Below are 26,578 nucleotides of genomic sequence, written 5' to 3'. Positions count from 1 at the left end.
ATTGGCCCGGTTGCTAGGAAGGGTAGAGTCACATGGGGTAACCTCCTCGTGGTCGTGAAAAGCAGTTCTCACTCTCAATGGGGCGTGTGGTAAGTTGTGCGTGGATCGCGGAGAGTAGCATGAGCCTCCACATGCTGTGAGTCTCCGCGGTGTCACGCTCAACGAGTCACGTGATAAGATGCACTGATTGACAGTCTCATAAGCCGAAACAACTTGAGGTGAGTAACCGCACCACCACGAGGACCTACTAAGTAGTGGGAATTGGGCATGCCAAATTGGGGATAAAAATGTATAAAAATAAATTAATAAAAGAAAAGAAAATGAATGATTTAGAAAATATTGGCTGGTTACTATTCTACAGTTTTCATATATCAATTTATGTATTTTATTGGAATAATAAAATGACATGAACACATTTTGTATTACATATTAATACTCTTAAAATAAGCCAAACAAATCGATTACACCCTGTGAACGGAAAACCCTTAAATGCACCAGTTATTGTTTCTACTCTGTAAACTTGAAATCAGTCACAGCTGTCATTGGCTGAATTGGCATTTCATGTTTTTCCACTTTCTACCACAAGATAGCAGCAACACATTAACACACAAAATGTATTTGATAATGTTTTGTCAAAATGACATTTTTAATGGAATTTAATTCCACCTTCCCTTACAAAACAGTGCTGTTGATTATTATCATATGCAATGTTCCATGTCATGTATGTACACATGATCATATCAAAATAGGCCTAATTGTAGGTACTTTTATATCCCTGATAGCACACGTACATGTACACCCAGATGTCTATTTGATGTGTGTTTACATCTGGAAGATGCATTTTTTTAGGTTGTTTGGTCATCTGCAATACGTCTCTAAGACATTTCCTCTCGGATGTCAATAAGACATTCTGCAGATGTCTTTGAGACGTTTATGATTTTGAGTATGTAAATCTGCTCTTTTTAAGATGTTTAGCAGATGTTATTTATTTTAGATTGTGATGCTTTCTAGATGAAAAGATCTAAAACAGACATTTAGGAAACGTGCGTGTGCTATCTGGGATAGCTATACCTAAACTACACTGTAAAACAAATCCTGCTGTGGTTGCCAGAATAATTATGTAAAAAAAATGCAGTAAAAATGTAAACGAATTTACAGAACAACCTGTACATTTTACAGTTTAAAACTGTTACATGACCACGACAACTGTAAAAAAAACCCAATTCTGTTAAATTTACAGTAAAAAAACGTCATAAACTTGAGATTATCCTTCTAAAACTGTAAAAATCTGCTTTTTACTTTATAAGGTATTGTTAATCACACATGTGAAATTTATATAATGCAGTAAACATTAACTTAACTACATTAAATATAAAACAGAACACCCCAATGTACGTAACTGATATTAAAAATAAGAATCATAACTATTCCCATAAAATATAATGAAATATGATGGGTTGCAGGGAATTGTGGGAACGCCCCATTGTTGATTATTGTTTAATAATTTACTGTAAAAAGTACATGTACTCTCTTGTTAAACAACGTACATTTTTACTATTAATTATACAGGAAAATCATACTTTTTACATCAAAAAATTTTATTGTTTTGTAAAAACTACTGTATTGTTTTTTAAAATATATATATAAAAAAAATTTTACTATATATTTTACAGGTAATATTCGTCAATCAATTTTATTTTTATTTCTGTAGCATTTTTACAGTCTTTTAGCGTTAAAATGACAGACATTTTTTACAGTGTAGACAACATTTGAATTATTTAATTTATTAGTTTCTGATAAATTTACCACAGTCCATCTCCGTTTAATAGCTGTAATTGAAACAGGATGGATTGCACACAAATTACATAAAAAAAAAAAAAATAGTTAGCCTACAGCTATTGTTCCTACTGTAAAATAAGAGGTAACCCCCCAATAATCAAAACAAGCAGGTACAACCCCCCCCCCCCCCCACAACGTAACATAAATCAACATAAACGTAATCCATATGACTCCAGTGGTTTAATCCATGTCTTCTGAAGCAATATGATAGATGTGGTGAGAAACAGATCAATATTTAAGTCCATTTTAACTATAAATCCTCCTCCCTGCTCAGCCAATCTCCACTTTCACTTTCACATTCTTCTTCTTGTGTATTTGGTGATTCACATTCTTCATGCATATGCCCCCTACTGGGCAGGGGAAAGAACTTCTAGCAAAAAATGACTTAAGTATTGATCAGGCTCAACTTGTGCAGTTCTTGGCTGTCATAAGAACTCAGAGTAGTTAATGATATCAACAGAACTAACCTCGGACCATTGCTTCATGACATTTGCATACTCAAGTGAGGCACTGTCAAAAACAAAAAACGGTCATCTCGACTCTGTCAAAGGAATGTTTTGTGTTCAGTACAAGCAGAGATTAGTTAGCAGAGATGGGCCACTTTTATTAAAATGAATACGAGAAATTGGAACGCTCAATCAAGAAGCTCTAGCGCCTAGCGGTCAACGGATGTAGAAAGGAAGTCCCGCCTTACAGGTAAAAGAGCCAATCACCTTTTAGATACAGACATCGCCTGTCAATCAACTCTAGAATGCGCATGTGCATTAGCTAAACAAGCTGGGAAAATTGCATTTTTTAACGTAATATGAGGTAAAGAATCACACTTTTTGATTCCAGTATTGTCAGATATTATTGCTGATTTGAAATATGTTCTTTGATTGTAATCTTGATCAACGTTTTTGAGATTTCGGTCTTTCTCTGTTCAAGTAGATAGGAGCTGTACTGGCATGACTGCACTGGCATGACTGCACTGGCATGACTGGAGATAGGCTTGCTAGAAAGACTTTGGTACAAGTTAAGATCAGTCGACAGAATGTTGATTACCGCAAAAAAAAAAATTCCGGTTCGTTCCTCCTTTTCTTTAAAAAAGCACAAATCTGGGTTAAAGTGAGGCACTTATAATGTATGTGAATGGGGCCAATTTTCGAACATTAAAGGTGCATTCAGTAATTTGAGGCTAATATAAAAAGTTTTACACTTTAATGAATGAACTATATTTCTGTGAAGAGTGATCTGAATGGTGTACACTCACATGAGATGATGACTGTACTCATAATAGTTTTCTATAAAAAGTGTTTTTATTATACATGGTGCGGTTCACCCCCTTCAATGTGTTTCGCCATGTTGAAATCACATAACCCGCCTATGTACTGTAGATACGCTTGGCTATGCTAACAGGGCTGTTAGATTCCAGAAATTTGGGAATCGCCTCCGATGTGCCCCATGTGACTCTACCCTCCCTAGCAACCGGGCCAATTTGGTTGCTTAGGAGACCTGGCTGGAGTCACTCAGCACACCCTGGATTCAAACTCACGACTCCAGGTGTGGTAGTCGGCGTCTTTACTCGCTGAGCTGCCCACTACTAAGCATTCTTTGCATTGTTTATAACAGCATCAATGACATTTACTATTAATAGGTCCGTTCTAAAATTAAATCAGGGCACATACAAAGCACCATGCTTCAATCCCATGAGATACATTTGAGGGAAGTTGGAGTAGATGCTCCTGTATTTTGAAGAACTACCGCAAATAATCTTAAAAGCACAATTTAACCTACATTAAACTGGTCTGTTTCCACTCATGAGTTCTTGTTTAGAAAGGTATTAGAATGTCCACTACTGTTTGTACACTGGATAAAATGTCCAAACAATACACTTCAGTTTTATTTAAAAATCCAGGTTTTTGTACTGGTTTATTTCATAGCATCTTAAAATATATATATTTTATAACATGCATTTAAAAATTTTGCACATTGATCATTTAAACTTCAGCATACCGATTTATTGATGTGATCTGGGACGCTAACTCAACTCTGCCATCACCTTGTCGCAGACTTGTGTTGTAACATCGGGGAAATTGTTACTGTTTGCCAATTTACTGTCACAAATTTGGCATGTTACTTGATTTTAATCCAAAGTAAAAATACAAACAATACAGGTCTGGAAAGCAGATGTGTTGAAGGGCTTGTGTGATTGCGAATACAGATGAACAAACGGAGCGGATTTACAGATGCTGACAGGCTGATGATCGTTAAGATGCGGCCATTTTATAATTATTTCGTAAATTGTTTTAGTGCTGTTAGGCTTCTGAAATGTGTAGTAGTTCAGTGGTTGAGGAAATAAACACAGTCTAAAAATATCAACCGGTTTCCCCAAAAGGAATCTCTGGAGTCGATTCCAACATTTCGAGTCGATTTTCGATTCCCAACGCCTCAGAAATTCAGTGTTGTTTGGTGATGTGAAGAGCGAAACACAATGGGTAAGGTACTAGCCTATGGTTAACCTAAGGTTACCTAACCCTAACCTAATGCTTCTTTTTTGTTGGACATGTAAGGAATTATTAATTGCTTAGACCATTCTCTAAAATAGTATCAGTGGAATTTACAGAGAAGTTTCCCTCTAACTTTTTTAAATTACACTGGCGGCCAAAAGGAATAATGTTCAGATTTCGCTGTTTCGGAAGGAAATTGGTACTTTAATTCACCAGAGTGGCATTCAGCTGATCATAAAGTATAGTCAGGACATTATTGATGTAAAAAACAACACCATCACTATTTGAAAAAAGTCATTTTTGATCAAATCTAGACAGCAGCCATCACTTCAACAGCTTATCCTTGAGTAATCATGCTAAATTGATCATTTGGTACTAGAAAATCACATGCCATTATATAAAACACAGCTGAAAGATATTTGGTTCATTAAATGAAGCTTAACATTGTCTTTGTGTTTGTTTTTGAGTTGCCACAGTATGCAATAGACTGGCATGTCTTAAGGTCAATATTAGGTCAAAAATGGCAAAAAAGAAACAGCTTTCTCTAGAAACTCGTCAGTCAATCATTGTGTTGAGGAATGAAGGCTATACAATGCTTGAAATTGCCAAAAAAAAAAAAAAACTGAAGATTTCATACAAAGATGTACACTACTGTCTTCAAAGACAAAGGACAACTGACTCTAACAAGGACAGAAAGAGATGTGGAAGACCAGATGTACAACTAAACAAGAGGATAAGTACATCAGAGTCTCTAGTTTGAGAAATAGACGCCTCACGTGTCCTCAGCTGACAGCTTCATTGAATTCTACCCGCTCAACATCAGTTTCATGTACAACAGTAAAGAGAAGACTCAGGGGTGCAGGTCTTATGGGAAGAATTGCAAAGAAAAAGACACTTTTGAAACAGAAAAACAAAAAGAAAAGGTTAAAGTGGGTAAAGAAACACAGACATTGGACAACAGATAATTGGAAAAGAGTGTTATGGATCTTAACCCCATTGAGCTTTTGTGGGATCAGCTAGACTGTAAGGTGTGTGAGAAGTGCCCGACAAGACAGTCACATCTATGGCAAGTGCTACAGGAAGTGTGGGGTGAAATGTCACCTGAGTATCTGGACAAACTGACAGCTAGAATGTCAAGGATCTGCAAAGCTGTCATTGCTGCACATGGAGGATTTTTTGATGAGAACTCTTTGAAGTAGTTTAAGAATTTTCTTTCAAATTGTAATAGTAATTTATCACGTTATTAATGTCCTGACTATACATTGTGATCAGTTGAATGACACTTTGGTGAATAAAAGTACCAATTTTTTTCCATAAGAGCAAAATCTGTACATTATTCCAAACTTTTGGCCGCCGGTGTACATCTGTAGTCAACGTTATTAATGGACAGTTTTCAGCTGTGTTTACAAACGCAACCAGAAAGTAACGAGTAATTTTATTTTCGTTATCACAGCTATAGTAAGGGGGGCCCATCTATTTCCACCTCTATGAAACAGCATATGTCTTCATTTGTTTAGTAGCTTGGCACAGTGATTGTTGTGGATATTGAGTAAACCATGATGTTGGTTTCCTTGGAAACAAAACGAGTTCTTCAAATACAGTATTCATGGACATGCTAAATTTGATCATCAAAAACAATTCTAATCTTTCCTTTACCATGACATTCTGTATCGCTAGATAATTGAGGTTTATTTCAATTACAGACACTGTAATATGCTCTAGCCCCTTCCATGCTCGTCGTGGTGATGAGGTTTATAGTAGATTAGTGTCACTGAATGGCTGCGGTGTCCAGAGAATAGCACAGGCTTTATAGACAATTGGAAGAGTTTTTGGGGTAGACCTGACCTGCTAAAGAGAGACAGACTCCATATCACCTAGATATCACATAGAGACTGTGTCTGTTCCCCAAAGTACCAAACACAAACCCCTCACTAAATAATGTAGAAAAAATTTGATTAAGGTCAAATTTGAACAAAACAAAAAAATGTAAGATAAACATCATATGAAGGTAGGGCTACTAAACATTAGATCTCTTTCAACCAAAGCACTAATTGTAAATGAAATTATTACAGATCATAATTTTGATGCGCTCTGTTTGACTGAAACCTGTCTTAAACCAGATGAATGTGTTAGTTTAAATGAATCTACTCCCCCAGGTTATTGTTATTGACATCTCAGATCATTACCTCATCTCTTGTATGCTGCGATCAGCTAATGTTACTCAATCTACACCACGCTATCGTTCAGGTAGAACTATTCTTTCGACCACTAATGATAGCTTCACTAATAATCTTCCAGATCTATCTCATACACTCAGTATGCCACAAAGTCTAGAAGAACTTGATAAAATAGAAAATATAAATACAGTCTTCTCTAGCACTCTTCAAATCAAATCAAATCACTTTTATTGTCACACAACCATATACACAAGTGCAATAGTGTGTGAAATTCTTGGGTGCAGTTCCAAGCAACATAGCAGTCGTGACAGTGATGAGACATACCAATTTACAATAAACTTCAGATTTACACAACACAAATCTAATATACACATAATTACAAACAACACAATATACAAATAATAACATACAATGTACTGTATACAATACACACAATATAGAATACACATTATACAATAAAAAAATTGTGTATATATATTGTATGTATAAAATGTACAGTAGGTTGTAATGTACTGTATTGGCATTCAGGCTATTATATTAACAGAGAATATAATTTATGACAGTCTAGTGTGAGATAATAAGATTAATAAAGTGCAGTGCTGATGTATTTTGATCGTGGGAGATCAAGAGTTCAGAAGTCTGATTGCTTGGGGGAAGAAGGTGTCATGGAGTGGGCTGGTGCGGGTCCTGATGCTGCGATATCGCCTGCCTGATGGTAGCAGTGAGAACTGCCCATGGCTCGGGTGGCTGGAGTCTCTGATGATCTTCCAAGCTTTTATCACACACTGCCTGGTATATATGTCCTGGAGGGAGGGAAGCTCGCCTCCGATGATGTGTCTGGCAGTTCGCACCACCCTTTGCAGGGCTTTGCAGTTGTGGGCGGTGCTATTGCCGTACCAGGCGGAGATGCAGCCAGTCAGGATGCTCTCTACAGTGTAGGTGTAGAACCGTGTGAGGATGTGGCGGTTCATTCCAAACTTCCTCAGCCGTCTCAGGAAGAAGAGGCGCTGATGAGCCTTCTTCACAATGGCCTCAGTGTGGACAGACCATATGAGTTACTCAGTGATGTGGACACCGAGGAACTTGAAGCTGCTGACTCTCTCCACTGGTGCTCCATTGATGGTGATGGGACTGTGTTCTCTTTCTCTTCTCCTGAAGTCCACCACAACCTCCTTTGTCTTGCTGACGTTGAGGGAGAGGTTGTGCTCCTGACACCAGCATGTCAGAGTGTTTCATCATTGTCAGTGATCAGACCTACCACCATCGTATCATCAGCAAACTTAATGATGGCACTGGAGCTGTGTGTTGCCACACAGTCATGTGTACAGGGAATACAGGAGTGGGCTGAGAAAACAGCCTTGTGGGACTCCAGTGTTGAGGGTCAGTGATGAGCAGATATTACTGCCCATTCTAACCACCTGGCATCTGCTTGACAGGAAGTCCAGGATCCAGCTGCACAGCGAGCCCAGAGTGTCACATCAAGCTTGGAGGGCACTATGGTGTTGAATGCTGAGCTGTAGTCTACAAACAGCATTCTCACATAAGTGTTCCTTGATAGTGTCGCCCCCTTTCGATGAAAATGTTTTTTAAGAAAAAAGCCCTGCACTGTGGTACAATGATCACACTCATGCTCTCAAGAGAGCAGCTCAGAAAATGGAGCACAAGTGGAAGAATACAAAATTAGAGGTATTTCGCAGTGAAGGATAGTGTTTGTAGCTACAGACAGGCACTAAAAGCTGCCAGGTCAGCATATTTTAGCAAACTCATAGAAAATAACCACAACAATCTTAGGTGTTTATTCAGTAATTTGGCTAAATTGGTTAGGAATAAAGCATCAACTGAACCAGATATTCTGTCGTAGAACAACAGTAAGACTTTATGAATTTCTTTCCTGTTAAAATAGAAATAATCAAAAATAAAATTGGAATTAAGCAATCATCCATCACAGTACTTCAGAAAACAGTGTCTCGTAATTTTCCTCAAGTGCAACTTCAATCCTTCGCTGTCATAGGTCATGAAGAGCTAACAAAATGTATCGAAACATCAAAAGCAACAACATGAATGTTAGATCCAACACCAACTAAGTTCTTAAAAGAGGTATTCCCTGTAATCTCAAAAACTCTTCTTAATATTAACTCCTCGCTATCCTTAGGACATGTCCCAAGAAACTTTAAAATGGCAGTTATCAAACTGTTTATTAAGAAGCCACAACTTGATCCTGGAGAATTGGCTAATTACAGACCGATTTCAAATCTCCCGTTTATGTCGAAAATACTAGAAAAGGTAGTGTCCTCCCAACTATGTTCATTTCTACAGAGAAATGGAATATATTAACAATTTCAGTCAGGATTTAGGCCCCATCACAGTACAGAGACTGCACTTACTGTATCAGAGTTACAAATGACTTGCTCTTATCATCTGATCGCGGCTGCATTTCTCCTCTAGTGCTTTTAAATCTTAGTGCTGCCTTCGACACGATAGATCATGACATCTCTTGAATAGGCTGGAGAATTATGTTTGTATTAGTGGACTTGCATTAGCATGTTTTAGGTCCTATTTAGTAGACCGCTACCACTTTGTCTGTGTAAATGAGGAATTGTCAAACCAAACAAAAGTTTGGAGTGCCACAGAGATCAGTTTTAGGGCCTCTGCTTTTCTCCTTATATTTGCTTCCTCTGGGAGATGTTATCAGGAATCGTGGAATAAGTTGCCACTGTTATGCCGACGATACCCAACTTTATATTTCTTCAAAACCTGTTGAAATGTCACAATTCTCCAAATTAGCAGAGTGTATCAATGAAATAAAAGATTGGATGGCCAGAAATTTCCTTCTACTCAATTAGATCTCTTTCTACACAAAACAAAGGTACTAATTATTGGACCAAAAACCTCTAAAAATAAGCTGCTAAAATATAATTTGACTCTCGATGAATGTACTGTTACATCGTCTTCAACAGCGAAGAACTTAGGTGTTATATTTGATACCAATCTATCCTTTGAAAATCAAATTACCAATGTTTGTAGAACAGCATTCTTCCACCTAATAAATATTGCTAAATTACGACACATGCTGTCTGTTGCTGATGCCGAAAAACTGAATCATGCATTACTGGGAGGATGTCCAGCAAGTCCAATAAATAAACTTCAATTGGTTCAAAATGCAGCTGCCAGAGAGCTGACTAGAACCAAGAAATATGATCATATTAGCCCCATTTTATTATGGTTACATTGACTACCTGTTAATTTTGTATTAATTTTAAAATTCTGTTAACTACTTACAAAGCTTTGAATGGTCTAGCTCCACAGTACTTAAGTGACCTTCTACCACGCTATATTCCATCACGTTCATTACGATCGCAAAATTCTGGTTCCTAGAATATCAAAATCCACAAAAGGAGGTAGATCCTTTGCCTATTTGGCTCCTAAACTATGGAATAATCTCCCTAACACTGTTCGAGATGCAGACACACTCACTCAGTTTAAGTCTAGACTAAAGACTCATCTATTTAGCCAGGCATACACCTAATTTATCCATCAACTCACAATTAGGCTGCTTTAGTTAGGTCTGCCGGAACCAGAAACATTTAGCATAATCAATAACTCTACACTAAATTGAATGGCATCTATGCTAATATTATTCTATTTGTTTCCCTATTGTTTCTATTAGAACCGGCTGGATCCAGCTCCATTCCTGCTTGGTGTTGGACTCCACTGCTACGTGTCTCTGAGTGATGATGACTAATAGCAGCTGGTGCCAGCCAGACATCACTTTAGTCTATTACGATGGACTTCAGAGGATGAACTGATGCCAGCTCCAACCATAAGACATGGGAAAAATCATATGCCATTGCTTGAACCTTGGAAATTAGGATATACCTCACCGAAATTACCGGCCAGTTGAACTGCGATGCATCTCATTGATCTCTGCCTGAATCACCTCGGTCTAATGATGGACTACACTCTTGAAATGTAATACATAGACTAACAATTAATTGCCAACAAAACCCTTCATCATCCAACTAACAAGGACAATTCATCGATGTGAACTTCTGCAGTAAATCCAGGATGAACTTCAAAGACATTAGTCATTAATCTTGTGAAAAGTGCTATACAAATAAAAATGGCTTGACTTGGCTAAGCCGTTCTCTCATAAAGGTAATAACTGTCTTTATAAATAACGTGAAATGCAGACAGTCTCCAAAGATTATTGATATGAGGGACAATAATAACTGATAAAAACAAATGTCTAATCTGACGTTTGTTTATAGGCAAAGCAATTATATTATAGTAGTAATAAATAACTTTAGAAATCTGACATTTTCCAGATGCAAATTATATTCCAGCGCTGGCAGGGGCAGCTGAGACGATCATGCTGATCCACATCGATAGATGGCGGTACAGCGTCTAACGCCACTATCGTATAAGTACTTAAAGTACACGAAGAACAGCAGTGCTTCTATCTAGAGAACTACTGAATGCCCCTTTAAAACACTCACTGTTTCCAAAGTATAGCCACAAGGCATGAAGGATATGTGTGTAAACATGATTTTACTGTGATGAAATCACTCACTAACTGCATCTGTGTAAAATTATAGCCAATAGACCTTTTTCAAAGACTGTGATGACACGTTTCTGCCTTATTTAGCAGCGTAAATCTAGCAAACTTTTTAATATGATTTGATGTGATCTCCCATTCCCCACTGTCGAAGTTTACCCTGCAAACGTTTACTTCTGCGTTCCAAAACCCGGAGTGTGAAAAAGGTCTATTTTACAGCTTCGTTACCATGATGATGTATTGTCAACAAACCCTAAAATGACTAAAAATTACAATTTAAACAACTTTACAGCTCAAATAATACAAGAGTTGTCACAGAAAAGTTAATGCTAGTGCTTTTATAAAAACCCTCCAAAAATTGACCCCATTGACTTCCATTGTAAGTGCCTCACATTAACCTACATTTTTGCTTTTTTTACAGAAAAGGAGGGACGAGTCGAAATTAATTTTTGTGGTAATCAACATTATGCCACAAATGCTGTCGATTTATCTTAACTTGTACTGAACCCGGAACATTCCATTAAGTATCGGCACTTTAAAGCCACATGTTTTTGAAAATGTTTACAAATGTAATACTTTAAACTTCACATTACCCGCTAAGAATATACACCGATGCGAGCGAAAACACTGGAGACCAGAAATTGAAAACAGTCGACTTGTGGAACATTTCTGCGTTCAGGAAAAAGTTGGATAACCGATATTAAATCATTTCAGCGTAATTAGTTATAAGCTTTATTTTTTATTATTGAATCGACCGATAAATGGTGCCATCTGGTGGGTGTGTAAAGAAAAGCACCGAAAGACACCCCGTGCTTTCAACAGTTCAACAGGTTTTCACAGGTAAGGAACTTCACTTAATGTTAACTTAAACTTAAGTTAAGTTTAAGTTGGTGGTGGTGTAGTGGACTAAAGCACTGAACTGGTAAGCAGAAGGTTGTTGGTTCGATCCCCACAGCCACCACCATTGTGTCCTTGAGCAAGGCACTTAACTCCAGGTTGCTCCAGGGGGATTGTCCCTGTAATAAGGGCACTGTATGTTGCTTTGGATAAAAGCGTCTGTCAAATATGTAAATGTAAAATTAATTTTGTCACCCTATGCAACCAAAACTTTCAACAAAACTCACTACTGCCAAAACTCCTAACATTATATTAACATATATAAATATGTATGGCAACATTTAGGCTACTTGTTTTCCCGCTAGTAGGCTAATCATCATCCACGTAACCACAACTCTGGAAAACGTTTGATAGGAAATGTTCTGACAAGGCCAACCAGGCAGGGATATGTGTGGAAATAAATCACCGTTGGCACAGCAAATGTGTCTAAAATTGCTTTTGTGTGAGAAGTAAAGCGCTGGTGTGATGTCGTCAAGGCATTTTGACTGGAGACACGTTGCTAATGGGGAAAACACGGTAAAAATATATGCGGTAAAGTCTCGCGGTAAAAGAATAGTGGTCTGTGTCAGCAATTGTTTAGGTGACTGAGAAAAACATCAGTAATATTTTGATAACATGCCTTAATAGCTGGAGTCCGTGATTGTGGCGATGTATTTACAGTTTTGTACCTTTCTTTAGAATGTACAGCTATATAGAGCCTTTTAACCAAAACCACTTAAAATGGGCCATTATATTTATATAAATATGTTTTGCAATCTGTATTTATCTCAGACAGGCACGAAAAAAAAAAAACGATTTACGCATTTCAGTTTCATAAAATTCCATCAAATTTAATTGAGTATCTGTAACAAAATAAAATAAATATCTTAAGTTTTATTAATTTAATTTTTGTTAAAAATTACACAATTAAATTTGATGGAATTTTGTTATGCAATTGAAATGCATAAATCTAAAAAATAGGCTTGAGTGTTTAAACAAAAAATTATATCTATCAGTTATTAAAAATAAATCAATATTGGTCGATCTCCGATCATCAATGTATCAATTTATTTATTATTATTTTTTTTAATTTTTTTTTGCATTCAAACAACTAAAAACCAAATGCAGTCAAAACCAATACTGACAGCATGCTTTAATAATATTATTATATTAACAAGAGAGTTGGTTCATGGGCCTTATATGCTTTGATAGTTTGAACATATAGTTTAATATTTTCAATAATGGAACAATTATCAGTTATGTTTTTGACACAATCAATAAAACGATTGTGGCCACAGGCTTTTGATGTCTGGAGAAGAAAGTAAGAAGGGTAGTTTAGTTTCAGTGAACGGCCTTGAACTTACAGAAAACAGGCAGGAACTTTCTGCTATTTATTTTTATGTTCCGGAAACATTCAGATAAGAAATATGATTGTGAATATGAACATGATTAGGTTTAAGTCACTCATAGCCTGCAGATGTTAAGGATTAGTTCGTTTTTTTAGATGACTCATTTTCACCTACACACTCATCACAAACATGTTTTGTGCCATTATGATACTGAAATAAAACCACCTGACATTTAAGAGCGCTTTGGAATGACACGACTTGATTAAATGCACAAATTGAAGCCGCAGTGTGTTCAGTCACGCCACTGAATGTACAGACAGGCCAGAAACAAAGTCTGGAGTGCAAGGGCGTAGATTTGGCTTGAAGGGGGGGACGGGGGGTTTGCAGCATGAAGCATTTACACATGTTTCCATTGATCATGGTATAAATAATGGGGGGGGGGTTGTTCTTGCTTGTTTTGATTATTGAGGGGGTTACCTCCCCCCATTCCCCTGGAATCTACGCCCCTGCTGGAGTGGTTGAAATACCTCAAAATTATATCACTTCACTTCAGCCAGCCGTTTTGACATTCGTGCCTGGGCGGATTTTGATATATCAGTCATAGCAGTTCCACACACTGGAAAATCCCATTAAGCTTTTAATCAAACACGAACAGACAAAGCCTGAGCAAGATGTGATTTTACCCCTCAGGCTGTGTGTCCGTGTTGAAAACATAGCAAATGTAAATATTCTTAAAATGGTATTTGGGCAAATCTTATGGAAAAATGTCCAGGTCACGTTTCGCTCCAAAAACTGCATTTAGCTGAAGTGCTGTAGCATCACAAAAGAGTAATATCATATACGGTATATTAGAGGTCGACCGATAGTGGATTTTGCCGATACTGATAAGGTGGTGGGATAGTTTTGAAAATTGATGTCTAGATTTAAAAAAATAAATAATAATCGTAATTTTTCCTTATGACAGGCACCGACATTATTGCTACAAGTGTCCAAAATGGATAAAATCCCAGATGCAGCTTGTTGAACAGCCTAAAATCCCATTAATAACCAGGGGGAAACAAAGAGAAGAAGATTTGGTGCATAACGTGAGACTTTTAACTATAAACAAGCCCAAAACACACTGGGAACTCTTATTTTGAAATGACGGAGACTTGGCCCCCATTACAATGCGCTCTATATAAGTTTTAACCAAATGAAGCTTTTTATAGCCTATATATTCACCAGATGAGGTTAAATGAAGAATAAGATTTATTGTTCATTAGATATGAAGTTGGAGACACGATGTATGTGCTAACACGTACATGCACATTTTTCTTCGCACACCTTTGCTTCAATTTAAACACTTGATATCAAAATAACAAAATATGCATTGGAGTGAGGATAAAACGATGGATGTATATTGTTAAAGATGAAAGATCAAATCAAATCCCCACTAGGTGTCAGTGATTGTTTTTATTGCACCTGTGGAGGTCGCTGTAAAACTGCAGAACAGACCCATTCTCAGTAGCAGTTCTAGCTTGTATGGCGCCCTGGGCGAAACCCGCTTCAACACGCCTCCAAAGTTGTTGACCACAAGATGCCACCCTGGGCAACTGCCCATGTTGCCCATGCCTAAATACGCCACTGCCCAATCTAACTGAAAATCCTCCAGCACCGGCCACAGAGGAACACTGTTTTATTTTTGTATTTTTTTTTGGCAAACTATCGCAGATATAATCGTAGACTATTTTTCCCGATAACTGATAGTTCCAAGAGGCAACTGTCGAAACTGAATCATCTGTAAAACCTATAGAATATATGGGTCTTCCTCTAATATATATTAAATGTATAATGTAAACACAATACAACATAATGAAAATGAAAATGAACAAGAGTTTTATTTAAAGCAGCACAGGCAGTACAACAGATACAACCATGATAAACACTTTATATTTATCGTATTCAGTTTTTTTTATTTATTTATTTTTATTAGAGTAATGAAAATTAGAGGTGCCTAATTGTCATTAAAACGTCACAGTAAAAAACATAGACTTTATTTACGTTGAGCTACATATAAACCTCGTTCTTTTTGATTTTGGAGTGAAATATGACCTGACAAATGTCATATATCGAATAATCGACGAATAATCGAATAATCAAACGAATAATCGTTTATTAAAATATTTGGATAGATGGAGCTATAATTTTTCTGCCTTTTTAATTCATGTGTTATTTTATCGTCAAGATGCACATAATGTGATGGCGATATAAAAGACATTACAAAGTCATGCAATTATTATATATAAAAAAAAAAAAACGTTCATCTTGGTATTGACCTTAAAATTAATGAAGAACAAAACTATACACACAGAAAAACTTTAATAATTTCCATTTTATTTTCATTCGATGGACTAAATGACAAAAAGTTTAAAAAAAAAGAAAAAACAAAGCAAAATTATTATTTTTATTTTTATTATTTTTATTTAAGATGCATAAACTATACAACGTCTTGCAGGTTTCAATATTTACTGACAACATGACAGTCAAACCACTGTCTTAAGGCCCAGGTATACTTCGTTTTTGCGCGTTCCGGATCGGCTCGCGCCCGGCCGACCGCTTTGCCTTTTTGAGTATACTTTTCTGACCGCGAACGAATAGGAACGCGTTCGATGCATGCACACTGCAACTGCTTTGTGACACTCTTTCAGCACGGTCAATGGCCAGCGCATGCGCAGACGATGCGCACAGCCACGCGGCTGTGCTGATGACGCAATTTGCGTCACACATACTGTGTGCGGAGCGATCCGCAACGCACACACACGAAGAATACTTTGGCCTTTATAATGTCTATGCAGTCAAATGAAACACTTTAGACAGGTGCATCTCCATTAAAAGTGTATCCTATTCACAGACTTGAATATTTCAGACTTCTCTCGAGAAATAATCTCTGTGAACAATATTTATTTGCGTATTTGCATGCACTTTTAAATAGCAGTCCATATTTTCTGGAATTCTATTAGGTAAAAGTTGCCTTTAAAGTTGTTAGACACAAGAAGCAGTTTATTTCATTAGTGCAATCTTAATTATTTACAAGAATACAACATTTCTTGTTTTTTTTATCTGTTAATATTTTGCTCATAGGGAGTTGCTGTATCTGCATCAGAGCTGCTGGATTCAAAAGCCTCTTAAATGTCTGCATGAAGCAAAATATGCTTTGATTCTTTATGCATGCAAGAAATATTACCACCATGCCTGTGAGCTAAATTTAAAGGAATATTCTGGGTTCAATATTAATTAAGCTCAGTCGAGAGCAATTGTGGCAAGAATTTGATTACCACAAAAAATAATTTTGTCTCTCCTTTACGTTCGTTTAAGGGGTTTACAGTGTTTACATTGTTACGTCGTCATGGCAACAAAGTTGTAAAAATAGATATAACATAAGACAGAAAGGTAAGAGATTTAATCACAGTAAAATCATGTTAACACACATATTGTTTATGTCTTGTGTCTATACTTTTGAAACCCCATTGACTTCCATTGTAAGTGTCTCACTGGAACACAGATTTCTGCTTTTTTTTTTTTTTTTTCAAATAAAAGGAGGGACGAGTCGAAATTACTTTTTGTGGTAATCAACATTATGCCACACATGCTGTTGACTGATCTTAACTTGTATTGAACCCAGAATACTCCTTAAAGAAATAGCTCCCTTTCAGTTCATGAGTTAATCTGAATTTGAATGGAATTGGCGACACCCAACTGGATGTTGAATTGGATTTTGATTTGGAATGATTGGAAGAGAAATTCAACAGTCACACAACTAGGGGTGGGTAAAAATATAGATTTTCCGATACATCGTGATCTATATCGATTGTTTAATCACAAGATCAATCTTTTATTCTGTGCACAACCCTCCATTAAAAATAGGAAGGAAATCACTTCAATTTGCAACCAGATTTCGTGCTATATGGCTAAAATGTATAGATTTGGTAATGGCTGGTAAATGTTCATATTTCACTCAGCAGTGTTTGTGTAATAAACTGGTGGAGTATTCAGCAGCGAGATCCTTTCAGTGTGTGTTAAGAGCAAAAGTTGCTCCATGTAATGCATGTCATTGAATAATGTCTCTTTTACAGTAATGCCCTTTCTGTTCTCTACAGTCAGTTGTTGATCAAAAACAACAAAATAAACATTTAATTCTAATCACGCACAGCACATAAAGCCATTTGAGTCTCTCTCATTAACATGCGCTCATTTACAGATGCTCTTTACAGAACTGCCGGTTCTCTTAAAGAGACAGTACTTGTTTTAGCACATGTTCAACAAATTAATGTAAATACTACAAATTATGAAATTAAACAATAAACATATAACAAAAATAATATATGAAATATAATATCCTATTTATTGGTTGAATAGATGGAATCGAATCGGGAAATCTGTTTCAGTACCCAGCCCTACACACAACAGAGGAATTTCATTGGTCCAACACAAGTTTGGTAACAAAAAAACAAGCAAACAAATAATAATAATGACTAAATATCACATTGTTTTCTGATAACTTTTTAAGTATAATATGGACATAAATTTAAATCTATTTATTATATAATCTATCAAGTAGTGTTCTTCACCCATGGCCCATCAGTTAAATATATATATATATATATATTTAAATATACATTTATATTTATTAAATATAATACAATTAATCTAAACAAAATAAAAATGTCTATAGGTGGCATTTTAAGCATGAATAATTAATATAGTCTACTGTAAAGTTTCTGGAAATACACTATATGTTGAGTATGATAACATTGATGGGTAATTGACACTGAAAAAATTAATGTATTATTAAAAAACTACACATACAGCAGTTATGTGAATGTCTATGAATTTCATTCCAATTGAATTCTACCTTAAATTTAATTCTACATCCTTTTTGGTGTCTCATTTAAATTCAGGCATTCTTAATTTAACTCTGAATAGTGCGCAACCCTGTTAGCATGTTATTTTCAGTGAATTATTACACATACAGAAGATTATCTATAAAATGCGACACAAATATGGTGTGTGTGTGTGTGTCACAGTTACATATGACTCATCATCTTTTTTTTTTTTTTTTACAGCTAGTTATTAATTCAAAGATACACAGGGGTCATTTAGACTCAGGTTCAGTTGTGGGAGTGGAAGTTGCTGTTAGTTGTTTGTCATGATCCACCACGACGCTGTAAGACAGAAAATGACAGAAAAAGAGAAAGAGGCAGATATTACGAAAATAAAGCATCATAACTCCTCATGAATAGCCATGGAGGGGAGGTTTGGCCCTGAGGTCAGTATGCAATTCCTTTGGCTTCAAGGCTAATATACAGAGGGATTTCAAAACTAAATAAGTAATAAACGGTGTCGCCCACATGCTCTTACCTGGCATCAGCATAGTGGAGACCACCTCAGGATCCTCCAGCATGTCTATAATACAACGCTGAAACATCTTACTGGCATCAGACTGCAAATAACTGCAGAATGAGAGATGAAGAATTAGAAAGAGATTTCCTCAACAGAACTTTATTTGTATTGAACCTGAAACATTCCTTTAATCATGTCACTAATAGAAGTGATCTAATTTCAGAAACAGCAGATATACACTTTAGATCATAGATATGCTGTTTTTAAGTGCAGGAAAGGTGAATTCATTCCAAATCATCATTGCATGAAAAGCCTAAAATTATAACCATCAAAACGCTAACAAAATCAAATTATTAAAACATTATAGCTACTAATTTTAAAGGAAAATTCAGGGTTCAATACAAGTTAAGCTTAACTGACAGCATTTGTGGCATAATGTTGATTACCACAAAAATACATTTCAACTCATCCCTCCTTTTCTTAACCCTCCTATGGTATTCGGTCATTTTTGACCGAAATACATTTTCCTAATTTAATGCAAATGGTTTGCTTTATCTGAGCAGTACAATACTTGGGGACTTTCCCTCCATTTGCCATCTGAACATTAAAAAAATAGTATAAAAAAAAACTGGGCTTGATTTAATAAGGCCGGGCACGCACGGTGCGAGTTCTGACACTTGGGAGGTCGTGAGCCCCTGCACACGTTACAAGTCAGTTTATCTGAAAATCGTACACGTGCAATCATACACGACATGACTTTATGACCTGGCGATTTCTGGAGCAATCATATTAATTTTCGCTCTATTTACTGTATCATTATCAGACATAAAGCCAGAGGAGGACATTGCTTTAATTTGTGGTAGCTTGCGATTTAGAAATAAAAAAGAAGACTGGCATGGCCAGGGGCTGCATTAGCTGAAAACTCATCTGCCAATTAAAAAATAAAATAATATAAATATATATATATATATATATATAATTATTAGAAAGGCTATCCAACAGGGAGGCTGTGTGATTTCATGACTGCATACATCAATCACGTTTAAAAATCTTGTTTTAGCGCAGCGGTTGATTGACAGGTAGAACTTTCAACCTAGAACTCCTTGGTTTCCCCAGACACATGCTTGGAAAGTTAAAAAAAAATCTCATATCCACTATCGTATGCATATACAATTAGAACAGATGCTACACCCCCCTAAATATCGCCCTAGAACTGAAACGAATGCAAGTATGATGAATAAAAATAGACCATGACAGAACTTTTACAACTCTATCCATCAGAGTGATAAAGATTGTTTTCTAGCGCAACCCGTATAGCAAATGATTTGTTTGAAGAGCAGAGAACAGCATGGCCTTTCTGTAGAATCATTTCCAGTGATGTGGTCATGAATAATATGGGAAAAACACAGTTTTAACATGACCATTTTCTCCAAATGTGTAAAAGCTTCATGAACACTCAGTTTTCATTGATCGTGTGAGTTGTAACACCTTCTCCTGATTGGTCAACTTCAGGTAGATCACCAAATTGGCTCGTTCAACCACATACACCTCACGAATTCAAACCGACAGCAGCCAAATTTTTTAGACATTTAAAAAAATGATCGGGAGGTTGTGAGCTGCTCGTAAGCCGTTCGGCTCTGCTCGTAATTCCTCTCACACGGTGCGAGCCGCGACCACACGAGCACCAAAGATTTCCACGCAATCTCTCCCGACTGGAAAAAATTGGTCGGGAGCTTGTACAACAGCCGAAAATCGCACTGTGTACACCCGCCTTAAGTGGCCGTAAAAGAAAAGGTGACACTTTTGGTATTCCCAGTCAAAATTGACGACCATTGAAAATAAAAGGGAAAGACCAAAAAACAGACCAATTCTTTTATCTGTCAAATACAATCAATAAATCAGCCGCAATGCAGAAAAAAGCAGACAGAAATTACAGGGTGAGACTCTAAATCATCCTCAGTGCAAAACATACACACCCACTCACACACAAACACAATTACACACACAAAAATGAACTGGTAAGACTATAACAGAGAGCTTTTTTTACATTTGTCAAAAAAATCCAAATCAAAAAAATAAATCATTCACAATACTAAACACACACACTCAGAAATGAAGGCATGAGACGATAACACACTCACAATGCAGAACACACACACACACACACACACACACAGAACCAGGGCATCAATAAGTGGAGCCATCTTTTGGTCATTGTTGGCATTACAAGTCATCTGTTGTTTTCCAGCTGATGACAGCAATCTGACACACACACACACACACACACACAAACACACACGTTTGCAAAATACATTTTTACTATAGAAAGTGTGAAACTGCATAATGTTTACTCTGATTGTTCTGTTTTATACTCAAGTTAAATTTTCATAAATATGCAGTTAATTTCTTTTTCTGGATGTTCATTTTCTTGACATTATTATGCATTTACTTTGAGTTATTACATTGTTTGAAATACATTATTGGTAGAAAAATTCTTATTCTGTGTCTTCTCTTTGTAACACCATGGTCAGGTTTGATTGCAAGGAAAATGACATTAACTGCAAAAACTGAAATATATATCAAAATGCATATCTTGTGACAAAATATAAAATTAGTTCAAACAAGTCATCAGACTACACGGTTGGTGGTTACAGCCATCTACTGGCTGTTACTGGCATGACATGGTTTTCAAGTCATGTTATTTATATTTTGTTCACCAGATGGCAGCAATCTGCCTCCAATGTATGTCACATTCTCATATTTTCTTCATGTTTCAACTTATAGAAATGTAGGTTCTGAATTGTTTTTATTTATTTATTTATTTACTTGCTTATTCCTATATGCAAATTAATGGTAAAATTTAGAAATGTACATGTAAATAAGACAAAAATAGCATAAAATCCCAAATGAAATGCATAATTTTTTTGTTCTTACTTCAGGAAAGAAGAAACGGTATAATTATCATCATAATAAAAACCTTCTGGTCAAAAATGACCGCGAATACCAAAGGGAGGTGCCATTTTTCAATACTATAGGAGGGTTAAAAAAAGAAGCACAAATGTGTGTTCCAGTGAGGCACTTACAATGGAAGTCAATGGGGCCAATTTTTGGGGGGTTTAAAGGCAGAAATGTGACGCTTATAATTTTATAAAAGCACTTACATTAATTCTTCTGTTAAAACTTGTGGATTATTTGAGCTGTAAAGTTGTTTATATCACCGATTTTACAGAAGTTTTATGGTTGACAGCGTTACATCGTCATGGCAGTTGTAAAATTGGATATATCTTTCTACAGATGCTGTTAGTAAGTGATTTTATCACAGTAAAATCATGTTAACACACATATTGTTTATGTCTTGTGTCTATACTTTTGAAACACTGAGTATTTTAATGTTTACAGATTGACCCCATTGACTTCCATTGTAAGTGTCTCACTGGAATTTATTGTAATCAACAATGAGCCACAAATGCTGTCGATTGATCTTAACTTTTATTAAACCCAGAATATTCCTTTAAAGCTACAGCAGGAATTCTCCAGAACAACAGATAACATCCAGGGATTCACAGTCACATCATGTCCAAGTCAATGTTAGCACATACGAGTCGATCTTCCAAAAGTGACTGCACAACTACTGCACAGTGCTGCCCAACATACAAACTCCTCAGCTCTTCAGAAATAATATTGATTCATAACTGTTATTTACCAGAATACAGCTAGGTACATATCAAAACTATTGGAACAATGTGCTATAAATAGATGAGACAAACACTGTTTCTATAGTGGATGCGTGGACTTGAGACTCTTTACATTAAATGTGTTGATGCTGCACGTCAAGTCAGAATGTTGCCTATCCAGGAACCAATCAGCGGTGAGCTTGAGACTGTAAACATTCAAGCAAAACAGAACTTTTGGGGGTTTTGTGGTCTTTGAATGGACAAAATCCAGATCTCAATGCCATTAAAATACTGTTAACTCTGTTAAGAGAAATCAAGTTGATGTGAGACTAATCACATCACGACAAAAGCTTTCAAATCGTTTGTTGAGAGAGTGCTTATTTTCTCCACAGGAGATATTTACATTGCAATTATATTTTTAATGGCATTGCAAGGTATTAGGTAAATTAGATTAATTTTATCCATCGAATATGGAAAATTCACACCTTGTATTTTCTTTATAGTGTTGTTATGTGAAACAGTCACAATTAGGTAACACAATCTGTCACGTGTTAATCATTCTAGAGCAGTGTGTATCTGTGTGTGTGTGTGTGTGTGTGTGTGTGTGTGTGTGTGTGTGTGAAGTCTGTGCTGTGAGATAAGCCATCTGCTAATTTAAAATGTGAGTCTCATTGGACCCTCAACAATCTTGCACGAAAACACAGAGTACACACACACACAGACACAGCAAGCCAGCAAAATTGAGGTTGTCCACGTAACCTGTAAGCTGTAGTAATCAGTAGGAGCTTCTTTCATTGAACGACTACAGCAGGGGATTGAACAAACGCACAAATGTCTTGCAAATGTAAGAATCAGGATTTTTTTCCAAAGACCCGTATCTAAATGTGTCCCAACTACGTTCTAAATCTCTGCATTTCAATAACACACACCCACCTCATCCAGGAAATACGGTCCTGCCAAAATTCATATATGATGTAGCAGCTCTTCTCAGGCAGTTTCTGAATGGACACACTGAACGAGAAACATGACGACTCGTCAATGTGAAGATTATTTAATAAGACAGTGAGAACATTGAGAAAGGGAAGGAGCTATCATTAGGGAATCAAAAAATCCTAAGAGATAATAATATAAGAAGGATAATAATAAGGGATAATGTACTGTCAGCCGGTCATGATAGCAAATGACTAGCTATAACTGTTCATTATCTTGCTTATTACATAGCTACTTGCCAAATAAATAAATACACTGACATGAAATGTTGATTTGAGTTTAAATAATTGTATTAGCTTACTTGTAGTGACTGCAGAATGATACGAGAGACAGAACACAAACACTGCTATTTTGGAAACTGATGTCCCAGATAAGCTGTCAGTTAGAGAGCCTTGCTTCGGACAACAGTCATTATTAAGAAATATTTCACTGCTGAATGAAGTATTCCAGAGAGCTATTCTAGAACAGGGGTTTTCAAACTCTTTGATGCCACGGACCCCGAAATGTGATGATTCCTTTGCATAAAGACCCATTTTTACTAAGTGAGAAAATTTGTGTAATATTATAAAGACAGCATGTTAGCAAAATTAAATAATTGTCTTTTATATTGTCATTGTACTAAAGCCAAAAGAAAGTTCAATTGCCAAACCTATATTTTTACTTGCGAAACATATACATTTTTCAATTCAAACTATAGGTTCCACAATTAAAATGATAGGTTCTACAATTAAAACTATACCTGTAGGTTCCACTATTAAAATTATATGTTTTGCAATTAAAAAACCTATAATTTTAATTGTGGAACCTATAGTTTTTATTGCGAAACCTATAATTTTAATAGTGGAACCTACAGGTATAGTTTTAATTGTGGAACCTGTAGTTTTAATTGTGGAACCTATCATTTTAATTGCGGTAACTATAGTTTTAATTCGTAGAACCTAGGTATAGTTTTAATTGTGGAACCTATCATTTTAATTGCGGTAACTATAGTTTTAATTCGCAGAACCTAGGTATAGTTTTAATTGTGGAACCTATAATTTTAATTGTGGAACTTATAGTTTTTATTGCGAAACCTATAATTTTAATAGTGGAACCTACAGGTAAAGTTTTAATTGTGGAACCTGTAGTTTTAATTGTGGAACCTATAGTTTTAATTGCGGTAACTATAGTTTTAATTCGCAGAACCTAGGTATAGTTTTAATTGTGGAACCTATAATTTTAATTGTGGAACCTATAGTTTTTATTACGAAACCTATAATTGTAATAGTGGAACCTACAGGTAAAGTTGTAATTGTGGAACCTGTAGTTTTAATTGTGGAACCTATAGTTTTAATTGTGGAACATATAGTTTATATTGCGAAACCTATAATTTTAATAGTGGAACCTACAGGTAAAGTTTTAATTGTGGAACCTATAGTTTTAATTGCGGTAACTATAGTTTTAATTCGCAGAACCGAGGTATAGTTTTAATTGTGGAACCTATAATTTTAATTGTGGAACCTATAGTTTTTATTGTGAAACCTATAATTTTAATAGTGGAACCTACAGGTAAAGTTGTAATTGTGGAACCTGTAGTTTTAATTGTGGTACCTATAGTTTAAATTGCAAAACCTATAATTTTAATAGTGGAACCTACAGGTATAGTTTTTATTGCGAAACCTATAATTTTAATTGCAGAACCTATATTTTGAACTGTGAAACCTATATTTTTTATTGTGATTAATTTATTATCTTGTGTTATCTCAAAAAATATATTTACTTTTTATTAAGCTTGCAGTGTATTTTTTTTTCTTATTTTCATTACTAATGTTAGATGTATAAACCTGAAGAGAAACATTAAATTAATTTAAAATGTGTTTGTTTTGCACTTGTCTCATTAAATATAGTTATTTAACCCCTTACAAGCAATCTAAAGGTTCTAGTAATATTTGTGATCACAAAATCTATGCAGATTTGTTTTTATTGCTTAATGTTAAAAACCTATGGCTGTCAATTAAATAATTGTGATTAATCTCATGATTTCTAGCCAGTCTTTAGAAAGCAAACTAAAACTAATGGTGTCAAATTCTGCAACATAAAACATTTTATCTATAATACTTGATTCCTACATGGCTGTTTCAGTTTCATGTCTCTCGTATCACTCAATACTCTCTTTCTTCTCCCATAACAACTTAAATTAATATTTTGTGTCCCTTTATTTACTGTATTTCTTTAGTAAGTGCCCATGTAACACGCGGTATAATGTACAGTCAACCGGTTATTGTTTGCTTTGGGGTCTATGATCACTCTGTCAGGGTTTGTTTTGCAAATCTAGACCGGCTGACGAACATTATTCCTTATAGATTATGCTAACTGTACTATGATCGAAGCTGTTCTGTAATTGACATCACTGACATTCATATCATTATAATCACTTCACAGTTTATCATGTGAGTTAATTTGGCGTATGTCTCACTGTAGGTTGTCGTTTTGATTGGCGGTGGAGTCGGCATAAGTTTTCAGAGCCTTCTGAAACTCCTCAAGATCGTTCTCTGTCACCATCATCTGTCTCTGAACCAGAAGAATGTTCTAGACAGAGAGAGGGATGAAGAAATGCAATGGTTATATCAAACAACAGCAAAATTTTACGATTGGAAGAAGAAGAGTGGTACTGAATGCATGGAGAAGTTTCTTCAAACATCGATTGGTTATAAAAGCACTTACTGATTTATATGTGCTGGACAGAGTATCTTCTTTCAGAGGCTCCAACTTTGGACTCTAGAAATGAAGAATACATCAAAACTGTTTCATAAATCATGTTGTCTGATGGATGACACATTTAGATATGTTTAGATAAGTAGACGGTCACCTGACATTCCAGTTTGTCGATGAGTTGCTGCAGTCTGTTGATCTGAGAGCACCAGTGTTCATCTGTATCTACAGTGACACCTGAGATACAACACACAACGATACATGGTACACAACTCAACTCATAACCAACACATATTGTCTTTGTCTGTGTGTGTGTTACCAGTAGTGAGAATGCCTGAGTATGGATCAGTAGGTGACAGACACATGTTCTTCTGTACTCGACGGCCACATCTTCTGTTGTTCTTCTGTATGGCCAGATGCTCCGGGACTTTCACAACCTCCACTCTATAGAGAGAAAAGAGAGAGACATCATAGCAACTTAAAATAAGTCTTATATGCTGTCACAGGAAAATTAAAAAGTCTTTCTGAAAGGGATGCACTGATAAAAAAATGTGTGTGC

At 35.9% G+C, this 26,578-nt stretch overlaps 1 protein-coding gene across 1 annotated transcript in view; it reads right to left on the bottom strand.

The window, feature by feature from the left end:
- Positions 1-15,176: 15,176 nt before the first annotated feature.
- The window catches only part of LOC127449585 (N-terminal EF-hand calcium-binding protein 1-like), a 50,263-nt gene continuing 38,861 nt past the window's right edge, over positions 15,177-26,578 (bottom strand). The window contains exons 7-13 of the mRNA XM_051713119.1: positions 26,339-26,463; positions 26,177-26,256; positions 26,032-26,085; positions 25,784-25,896; positions 23,272-23,349; positions 18,683-18,774; positions 15,177-18,486 (exon numbers count right to left, since the gene is read on the bottom strand). Of these exons, the coding sequence (XP_051569079.1) occupies positions 18,458-18,486; positions 18,683-18,774; positions 23,272-23,349; positions 25,784-25,896; positions 26,032-26,085; positions 26,177-26,256; positions 26,339-26,463 (571 nt within the window). The 3' untranslated portion in view covers positions 15,177-18,457. The remainder of the gene's footprint in view (positions 18,487-18,682; positions 18,775-23,271; positions 23,350-25,783; positions 25,897-26,031; positions 26,086-26,176; positions 26,257-26,338; positions 26,464-26,578) is intronic.

This window comes from Myxocyprinus asiaticus, chromosome 12 (genome assembly GCF_019703515.2).
Source record: "Myxocyprinus asiaticus isolate MX2 ecotype Aquarium Trade chromosome 12, UBuf_Myxa_2, whole genome shotgun sequence".
Classification (NCBI taxonomy): domain Eukaryota; kingdom Metazoa; phylum Chordata; class Actinopteri; order Cypriniformes; family Catostomidae; genus Myxocyprinus; species Myxocyprinus asiaticus.
This window is presented reverse-complemented; position numbering and strand designations above follow the sequence as displayed.